Source organism: Sinocyclocheilus grahami, unplaced genomic scaffold (genome assembly GCF_001515645.1).
Source record: "Sinocyclocheilus grahami isolate Dianchi unplaced genomic scaffold, SAMN03320097.WGS_v1.1 scaffold2141.1, whole genome shotgun sequence".
Taxonomy (NCBI): Eukaryota; Metazoa; Chordata; class Actinopteri; order Cypriniformes; family Cyprinidae; genus Sinocyclocheilus; species Sinocyclocheilus grahami.
This window is the reverse complement of record NW_015507320.1, coordinates 70384-80944: the sequence shown is the minus strand read 5'-3', so window position 1 is coordinate 80944 and position 10561 is coordinate 70384. Positions and strand designations below refer to the sequence as shown.

The 10561-nt window shown below is 41.2% G+C and overlaps 1 protein-coding gene across 1 annotated transcript in view; it reads left to right on the top strand.

Moving 5' to 3' along the window:
- Window positions 1-3518: 3518 nt before the first annotated feature.
- Window positions 3519-10561, top strand: part of LOC107574190 (nuclear pore glycoprotein p62-like) — a 15397-nt gene continuing 8354 nt past the window's right edge. Inside the window, exons 1-5 of the mRNA XM_016260654.1 lie at window positions 3519-3616; window positions 4341-4628; window positions 5309-5541; window positions 7169-7243; window positions 7320-7424. Coding sequence (XP_016116140.1) covers window positions 4345-4628; window positions 5309-5541; window positions 7169-7243; window positions 7320-7424 — 697 coding nt within the window. The 5' untranslated portion in view covers window positions 3519-3616; window positions 4341-4344. The remainder of the gene's footprint in view (window positions 3617-4340; window positions 4629-5308; window positions 5542-7168; window positions 7244-7319; window positions 7425-10561) is intronic.

Sequence of the window (10561 nt, the reverse complement as noted above, 5' to 3'; positions counted from 1 at the left end):
GCAGTTTGATGGGGTCTTCCCCAGGGAAAGGAGCCCACAGCCCCCTTGTTCGCTAGCTTCCAACCCTCAGATGTTCAGCATTCGACAAGGGACGAGTTTCGAAGTTCCCAGATGTTCTGTGTGGAAAATAGAGCCTGGTTGGGCCAAAGGAAGCAGAGCAGTGAAAAGGACAAGAGATGGTGCAGTGGTGCACACCCACCCACTAGTCACAAGCACTTTTCATGTTCAAAACTCAATAAAGTTTTCACTGTATTCCCAGAACATGTTGCAAAACATAATTCCCCAAAAAATGTTGCAAAACATCTTAGCAGGACACATTATAACATCACCTTGGGGAGTTATCGCTCCCTTAGCGGTGATGAGACACTTAAACTCTGTCCAAGCGCTAAGTGCCCACGCATGTGCAGCACAGACCACGAACTTGTTCACGACTCAGCCACACGATGGCGCCAGAACGCTGCGAATAATCAGTTGGCGAGAATGCACACAGTGCATTAAGGACAATACAATTCGGGCACAGACTGCAGTTTGCAGCTACCCCCGCGCATTTCAAAGGGATAATTCATTCTCAGGTGCAGGGAGAATTAAAGCATGTTCTTCAGGAAGAAATTTCCTCTCTGTTGAACAAAAGGGCGATAAGAGTGGTCCCACCCGAGCAGAGCCACAGCGGGTTTTACTCGAGATACTTCCTCGTCCCAAAGAAAGGGACTCAAGGTCTTCGTCCCATATTAGATCTGCGTGCACTGAACAAATACTTAAGGAAGTACAAGTTCAGAATGCTCACACATTCTACACTCCTAAAATTAGTGCGGCAGGGTGATTGGTTTACATCAATCAACCTGAAAGACGCATATTTTCACATAAAGATATATCCACCCCACAGGAAATTCCTGAGTTTTGCTTTCCTTGGCGTGGCATACGAATATCTGGTTATACCATTCGGCTTGTCTCTTAGCCCCTGAGTGTTTGTAAAATGTACAGAAGCGGCCCTGACTCAGGGAGAAAGGCATTCGTCTCGCTACATAGACGACTGGCTGGTGACAGCCCGGTCAGAGCAAGAAGCGAGAGAACACACAGTTATGCTTCTGGAACATATACAGAAACTGGGTTTAAAATTAAACATCGAAAAGAGTGTTTTAATTCCCACACAGTCTATAACATCTCTGGGGCTGTCACTGAACTCGGTGACATTCAGAGGGGAAACTGTGTCTCCTTTCGCACATGCCTCAGACTATTAGGACTGATGGCCTCAGCCTTGATAGTTATTCCCTTAGGCAGACTGTTCATGAGAGAGTTTCAACGCTTGGTAGCGTCTCAGGGGCTGGACCCATTATGTCACTCCTGGAGGAGAGTGAGAGTGACGTCAGAGGCAGTCTTGGCACTGCGCCAGTGGAGACACCCGGCCTTTCTGGTTCAAGGGGTACCCATGGGCGTGGTTCGAGCCAGAACATGTTTTAATTCTCCCCGCACCTGAGAATGAATTATCCCTTTGAAATGCGGGGAAGTCATTGAAATGTCATTGAGAAATGACAAACAACAAGTGCTACTCTACACTGCCCAAAACTTGCGTTTGAATCGTCAGTGGCAAATCCTTTAAATGAAAACGTACTTACAGACTGTGAGTCAGAACTGCCAGCATTGTAGTCTACTCATCCAGGATCAGGAAACAGTCCTCCATAAAATGTGCTGCACACATCTGGATATTTGGGTTAAACTGTTCTGGAACAATATTGTAAATACAACTTAACCACTGATTTGTAGTCGTGCCCTCTTTTGGAAGACCAAACAAAGTAGTTTCGCTTTCACAACGAAACACATGGCGGCCTAGCATGAGCGGAAGCCACGGCTTAGAATGAGCTGAGGCCGGGCTAGAGTGAGCGGAGGCGGGCAGCTTGAGAACGGCACGGCCGGCGGATTTGACGAAGGAGCGGCAACCACATGTGACGACCCCGGACTGGACTCCGCTTCGTCCACGGTGAAAGCCGATCCGGCGATCCACAGCACAAAGTTGATGTATTCCCTCAGCGACCAGCATGGATCATCTTATGGAAGACCAAACAAAGTGGTTTCGCTTTCACAACGAAACACACAGCTCTTCACAACATGGTGGCGGCAGCAACAATACTACAGCGAGAATAAAAGTTACGCCTTCTTTCTTTGCGTGAACATTTGGGCGGCGTTATACAAATCTTCCCAAATAGTGACGTAGATATGTGGGGGCGTGTTAAAACGAGTCGATTTAGGTAGGCGTGGTTGACTCTTAACTTTTATAAAGAATATCTCTTTGGATTTGAGACTTTAGTCTTTGCAACTTTGCAGAACTTCTTTATGCACCAAGAGCTTGTAACACTCCAAAGAGAAAGGAAAAATTGAAATCGCATTATATGACCCCTTTAAATGGCACTGCTGTTAGCTTTGGCTTCGGAGAAATGCATAAGCAAGATTCACACGTTTTCAGTGCATTCAGCGTGTTTTGCAGTTCATGTCTGGGGATGCAGGGGTAGTTCTGAAACCTAATCCTGCATTCATGCCCAAAATAGTTAAAGCTATCATTCCTCTTGAGTTAAGAGCCTTCTACCCACCACCTTTTGCTTCATCAGAACAGCAAAAGTTAAATTCATTGTGCCCAGTGCGTGCTTTACAAATTTATACAGAAAGAACCAGAGGGTTCAGGGAGAGTGATCAGCTTTTCATATCTTGGATGAAACCTCATACAGGGAAGCTGATTACTAAGCAGCGTTTATCGCACTGGATAGTGGAGGTGATTTCTTTGGCATATTCCAGTAAGGGCCTCGTGTCCCCACCTGGTTTACGTGCACACTCAACAAGGGGAATGTCAACTTTGTGGGCTCTATTTAAAGGAGTCACATTACAGGATATTTGCAAAGCGGCGAGTTGGTCCTCACCGCATACATTTGCAAGGTTTTAGAAACTGGATGTTACAGCTCAAACTTTAGCACATGTAGTACTGAGCGTAGGAATGTGAGTCACGAGTCATGACTTGTTCAGCCCCGGATGCCGTGATTGTGGTTGGCAGGAGACTTCTCTCAACAAGGGGAATGTCAACTTTGTGGGCTCTATTTAAAGGAGTCACATTACAGGATATTTGCAAAGCGGCGAGTTGGTCCTCACCGCATACATTTGCAAGGTTTTAGAAACTGGATGTTACAGCTCAAACTTTAGCACATGTAGTACTGAGCGTAGGAATGTGAGTCACGAGTCATGACTTGTTCAGCCCCGGATGCCGTGATTGTGGTTGGCAGGAGACTTCTAGGCAGGCTATCTGGCAATACAGGAGTTAGGATATCCCATAGTGAGACACCGAAACGTGTCTCACTAAAAACAAAAAGAGAGAAAAAAAAAAACAGCATGTTATTCAGAGATCCAAATATATTATGATATTATCATTGGCTTTTAGGCTTTTAAAAAAAAATCTAATTATAAATTAACTACATTTTCAAACAAACACATTTGTTTGATGAGGCAGTTTATTCGGACTTTCTATTTTGCTGGAAAGACTAGTTTTGATCAGGCAGGATTTTAGACAGCTGACGCAGAGGTCCTCACAGCGCATGTGACGCATACTGCGCGCGGGAGCTGCTGTGAAGTACCTTACGTAAGTTATACTTGTGTGTTTTTCTCCATATATTGAGTGTTTTATTTCACATTGTTTATAGTATTCAGTCTGCACGACTTAGCATTATAGTAATAACACGGGCGATGTGATTGCGCAGAAGAGGGCATTCAGTGAGCTTCATGCGAGGAGCTGTCGGCTAGCTGAAGCTAAACCAGAGCGGTTGTTTTAGGATATTCATCCGTTTTAAAGAACCAACAATGCTAAATATTAATTTCTACAGACGCACATAGGCTGTTCTTGCTTTAGGTTTGTATCGGTCGATGTTAATAGCGTTTTATGACTGAATAATGTGACAGATGCTAGTTGAGCAGCACACATTAGCATCAACAGTCAGTATGATTCATCTTCTTCTCAAAGCTAGAGAACCTGCAGGACATCTCTGGACGTTATAGATAACATAGTCCGGCAGCATAGTCAGAAGCGAGGAGCTGAGGGGTGACTGCACACATCTACAGTACTACAGTCTCTAGACACAGCCATCATCTCTGTTGAACCTGTGTGTTTGTTTTGATCTGAGATATTAATTTATATCACATACATTTTTTTAATGTGATATAAATGTGTGTTTTTAGCACACACTAGTGTTTTATCACTATGCAATATAGGAAGATAAATTCAACAGATTTGCAGTTAAATCATGATAGTCGTTTATACAGGCCTGGGACATCACATCTGACACTCTTATTTCCCTCCTCTTTTGCAGCACTATGGCGTTTAACTTCGGTCAGACGAGCACGGGAGGCTTCGCCTTTGGGGCCCCCAAAACTACCGCTGCAGCCACCCCGGGCTTCGGGCTGCAGACCAGCGCCCCTGCGGGAGGCGGCTTCTCTTTCGGGGCCGGCCAACCCCAGACTCAGACCTTAGGAAACCCACCGTCTCAGCTCGCAGGGCTTCTCGCACAGCCGACGCAGAACAGTGGAAGCACACAGGGTGGATTCGGCTTCGGAGGCCAGCCTCAGAGCACCGCCCCGAGTGGAGGCTTCTCTTTCGGGTGAGGCTTTATTAATGTTGGGCTAAAAACGTGCATGCATTAGTTAATCATTACAAGACAAATTAGGAAAACGTACACTGTTGCACTGTATATAATTAATGTTGATAATCTGCAGTAGTCAAGCAATGTAGCGAGCTAGTTTTTCAGGAAGGTGCTTTCATTTGTGCTTTTGGACATTTGCTGTATTCCTGATTGATTTCAAAATGAACCCTAAAAATGCTTAATATGCCTTTCTATTTGCCTGTCAGGGCTCTCTCTGATGTGTAAGTGCCTTTAATTGTAGAATTCAACCGTTGTTCAGTCACAGCTCTTTAAAATCTGACTGGTTGTGCTGGGCGGTATGACCAAAAATGTATATCACGGTATTTTTCAAAATTTTACCGGTTTCACGGTACAAGACTGTATTTTTTTCCCATGCGTGTTAACCATATCGTCTACTGATTGAGATAGAAATACTGCAGTATATTGACTGAGAATGCCCTGTTTTACTGTCATGAGTGAATATTGTCAAACAATACCACACTATAAAAATTTATATCATAACAAAAATAAACCGCCCAGCACTAGGTTGAGGCTCATCCGGAGTTGTATAGATCCACTGGTGACAGTGGAACAGCAGGACTGGACACAGTTAACATGTTTGTTATATTTGAAAAGCCTGCTCATGTCTTTGCTTCCAGCGCCTCCCTTCCAAAACTCAGCGCACCGGCAGCGTCTCAGCCTGCGACCACAAGTGTGACTCTGGGGGCTTCATCTGCCGGGGCCGGCTTCAGTTTCGGAGGTCTCACCGCTCAGACTACTGCAGCCCAGCAGCCTTTGGGCGGGTTCGGCTTTGGGACGCCCAAAGTTCAAGCATCCTCCGCTGCCCCGGCACAGCCCACCCCTGTGCTCTCACTAGGGGCTCTACCCACAGGTAACACTGAGGAACACATGTCTTGACATCAGAGCTTTGTGGATCCTGAGATGACTTATTTTTCCGATTCTGCTAAACGCTGGCTATTAGGTCCTGATCTCCAGCTCTCTGAAATGCTAGTGCACCTGCCATGTGGACACATTAATTCAGAGAAGGAAATTGTGTTTTTCAAACCATTTCACAGGGTCTTGAAAATGTATTTATTCTTTCTCCAATTGGAGTTTGATATACACACTAGGGATGCACCGATGTATCGGCCGCCGATATGTATCGGCCGATTTTTCGTCCATTTACAACCATCGGCTATATAAGGAAAAAGGCCGATATAACAAACCGATGGTTTATTAATTAACTGCGTGAAGGCACTGAGGTGTATAATGTCTGTTGCATAATCCTAGCGCTGCTGTCTGCACTTTAATGCTAATCAAATAACAAAAGATCGCACACTATTCTTGACTAAATCACTTTTGTAACTTTCATATGTGTAGCGGACCTCATCTGAATGATGACAATAAATGAAAGTTTGTGTCCTTTTTCACTCCAAAAAAATCACCATAAGAGTTCAACAAAACACAGCAGGAGAAGTGCACATTAAACTCTCTCTCAGTTGCATTATCATCAACATACAGCGAATTACACAAAACACTTATTACAACTAACAGTAAACAAATATATACAGATCTCATGCCTTTTCGGGGGGTGTTTAATAAACGGACAAACTTTAAATCCGAAGAACTGCATGCTTTCATTACCCATATACACTCTTAAAAATAAAGGTGCTTCAAAAGGTTCACAGCGATGCCATGGAAGAACCATTTCTGGTTCCACAAAGAAGCATTCAGTGAAAGGTTCTTTAAAGAACCATCTCTTTCTTACCTTTTTATAATCTGAAGAACCTTCTTTCGCCACAAACAACCTTTTGTGAAACAGAAAGGTTCTTCAGATGTTAAAGGTTCTTTATGGAACCATTTAGACAAAAAGGTTCTTCTATGGCATCGTGAAGCACCTTTATTTTTAAGTGTAGCTGCTCCGTAGACTAGAAAACCCGTCAAAATAAGATCTCATACATATTTTAACTTACAAAAAATATTAAAATGTATACAAAAACAAATTAGAAGATTAATCATAATCAAGCCTGTTACAATAAAGAAGGATTAATATGTATTTAATTTATAGAGTGAAGTGTTATTTTAGATTTGTTTACTTTATTTCTGTACCTGGAAACTGTTAAAGCTACCTAAAAAACACTGCTTATTTAATATATATTTTTGTTCTGTTGTATTTATGTAGGCCTGCTGAATGTTAAATGGATCCAATCCATGTTCATTAGAAATTATTTGATGATGCAGGAGTTTTTGAACTTTGCTGATTTAAAACATGATCAAAATACTATCTGTTTTGATGCCAAAATTTCAAATAAGAGAGGAAGTGACAAATATCGGTATCGGAATCGGCCAATAAGTGATTGCTAAAATCGGTATCGGTATCGGCCCCAAAAAATCCTATTGGTGCATCCCTAATACACACTGTATCAAATTTTGTCACACTGGTCCTTTTTAAAGGAAATATGCAAAAATGCTTTTCTTTTTTTTTTGTCTGCTCAATTTCTTTTGCTGTTGATTTTTAGGTCTGACTCTTGGAGCTTCTACTATTGCCTCCACGGCCTCAACGACTGCAATTAACTTTGGAATTAAAACTTCAGGTACAGTATGTAATATGTAGTGTGGCTGTTCTAATATTAGAAAAACTGTAATGCATCTATTGTTGTTGTTGTTTAGCCACCCCAGCCCCCTCCAGCGCTGCACAGATTCAGTCCCTGATGGCTCCGGTGTCCTCTCTGTTTGCTGCTCCTATAGCCTCAACACCAGCCACAGGATTCACATGTGAGTTCGGTTACACATCTTCTAGTTCAGTCAAGCTTTTGTCTGGTACCCAAAACTGTATTAACGGGCTTCTATCAGCCAAGAAGTTGACTGAGCAAAGCCAGAGAAGAGTAGAAGCAGGAGACGGAAGTAATGATGATAAAAAAAGGAGCAGAGTTTATTAAATAATCTTAGTTGTGTATGTTTCATTGCTCAGACTTTGTCTGACTAGCACAAATCCAACAAGTAATATTATACCGCAGTCAATAGCAGTGGAAAATTACTGCTGCACAAAACCTTGAAATTGAGACATCCCCTCCAGCGCTGCACAGATTCAGTCCCTGATGGCTCCGGTGTCCTCTCTGTTTGCTGCTCCTATAGCCTCAACACCAGCCACAGGATTCACATGTGAGTTCGGTTACACATCTTCTAGTTCAGTCAAGCTTTTGTCTGGTACCCAAAACTGTATTAACGGGCTTCTATCAGCCAAGAAGTTGACTGAGCAAAGCCAGAGAAGAGTAGAAGCAGGAGACGGAAGTAATGATGATAAAAAAAGGAGCAGAGTTTATTAAATAATCTTAGTTGTGTATGTTTCATTGCTCAGACTTTGTCTGACTAGCACAAATTCAACAAGTAATATTATACCGCAGTCAATAGCAGTGGAAAATTACTGCTGCACAAAACCTTGAAATTGAGACATTGTCTTATCTCTTTCATGAAGACAAATATCCCTTGAAAGCACACAATCATAAGACTAAACAACAATGGAAAAATAATCTAAAATATAATAAAAATGTCTAATCTATGAATGAATCAATGAAATACATAAATAGATGGCTTAAATGATTTAATATATGATTAAATGGAATAATAATGCGATTATGGTTGCCCAAAACCATTTGGTTGTACCACAGTGCTTCTGGGAAAATGTGTGTATGTATCTTGAATGGTTTAAAATAGTTTAAATTACAAATCACTCTCTGATGAATAAACTTTGCAACTAATCCTCGAACCATTGCGTGCCGAACTGTGGGGCCTGGTCCAAACACGGATCAACTGTGACCCCCTAATCTGGGCGATTGCAATCATTGAATGAACAATGAATTCTAAAGACATCTTATGGGAGAATATGAGGTTTCGGTTCATGACCTCAAGCTTTAGAGCAGCTAGGTGATGTAACAAGACAATGACCCAAAGCACACAAGTCATACCAGCTAAAGAATGACTAAAAAAGAATTCAGATGCTGTGGCATAACCTAAAAAGGGCCGTGCTATCAAACCCAGAAATATGGTAAAAAATGTTATTAGCAGCTACAGAAATCATTTGGTAGAGGTTTTGCTGCTAAAGGATGATCTAAAAATGACAATTCACTTACTTCCATACCTTGCATTGTGAGGATTGCCCAGTGTATTTGATAAAAATGTCAAAAGCTTGTTTATTTGTGTTTTTTGTTAGTTTCTATACATAAAGATAGACCATAATTTTATGAGTATTCAATGCAGAAATCCAGATATTTTCAAACGTATCCTTGCCACTGGCTGTGTATGAAATTACAACAAAATATTTGCAATGCTGAGCAATTCACTTTTTTACTTGGTAGCACTGGTGCTCCCAACTTCAAAAAGTTAGGAGCACCAGCAAAAATTTAGGAGCACTCACCAAAAATGTATGAGCATCACAACTACAAATTATATATTAACAGATTTTATCCTTACATTCTTAACTTTAATGCAGATTTTGTATTGGTTAATATTAGATGTCAATCTCTCAGTGACTGCTTTCCGCTAACTACCGCGAGAAAAAGAAAGGGCTGAAGAAGAGAGAAAATGAAAAGAACACTGACAGATTTCTTTTGTAAACAACCTAAAGTTAAGCTCTTCTTTAGAGAAAGTTAGGATGGTGTATGCCAGGGGTGTCCAAACTCGGTCCTGGAGGGCCACTGTTCTGCAGAGTTTAGCTCCAACCCCAATTCAACACACCTGCACCAGCTAATCAAGGTCTTAGGCATACTAGAAACTGGCAGCCAGGTGTGTTGGAGCTAAACTCTGCAGGACAGTGGCCCTCCAGGACCCAGTTTGGACACCCCTGGTGTATACGGTGTTAAATTTTACATTCAGCTCTGCCAGTTGCACCGAACGGCTGGCAGCTAGGGGTGTGCGATATTGACAAAAAATTATATCTCTATTTTTTGGGATTTTATCAATAACAATAATTTGACAGTGTTACTGTGCTGATAATTTAAGGACTACAGTGGACAGCTGACTCCTAAAAACGTTTTATATTCTTCATATTCTGTGTGGTGGTCAGTTCACAGCAGTGACAGAAATGATTATTTTCCAATAAGTTTAAATAGATTTTTACCTTTTATGGTCATTTTTACCTTAAAGCCATTTTTTTCTAAAAGTGTGCATTATCATTTGAGTCAAATTCTTATATTTAATCAGTCAATTATAATAAGACATTTGGGCTGTTACCAAGCAAATTAAAGTATTAATCAACAAAAGTCATCTTTGCAATGCAGAGGAAACAGAAGCTGCTTCTGAAGTGGCATTTAGATGCATTTACACACTGATTAATGCAGAACATGAATACAATTAGCCTGCAGTTACACCTGCATAAATAATATTTTAATATTGTAAACATTAAAACGTTGGCTTTTCTTATTTGAAATATTTGAAACTTTAAATGTGAAATTAAAACTGCCAGTAGGTGGCAGCAAGTCACTGTTAATAAGTGAGTCATTGCGATTGAACCAAATCATTTAACGAATGATTCATTCAGGAACGAAACGCCCTCATGTTGCTCAGAGACGCAAAACAGCGCTGTGACTGTGCTTGGAATTATTTTTGTTGGCGAAATAGAGCAAAAACAGGCAATATAGTGTCTAAAACGTAAGTCTCTTAATATTAACTTCCTTTTTTTTATTGAAGTTGTATAAAATCAATATCACGTTTGTAATCATGCTGATTTTTGAAGGAAACAGCACTCTTCTTGTGATATTGATTAACTATATCAGGGACAACCAACCCCTGAACTATATGAAATTATGTAAAAGCCCCATATCTTGAATTTTGTGATGCATTTTATTAGACTGAATCATGCCGTGAAAGAACGCACTCTAAATGCGCATGCGCACTAATCTAACCTAATAGACTTC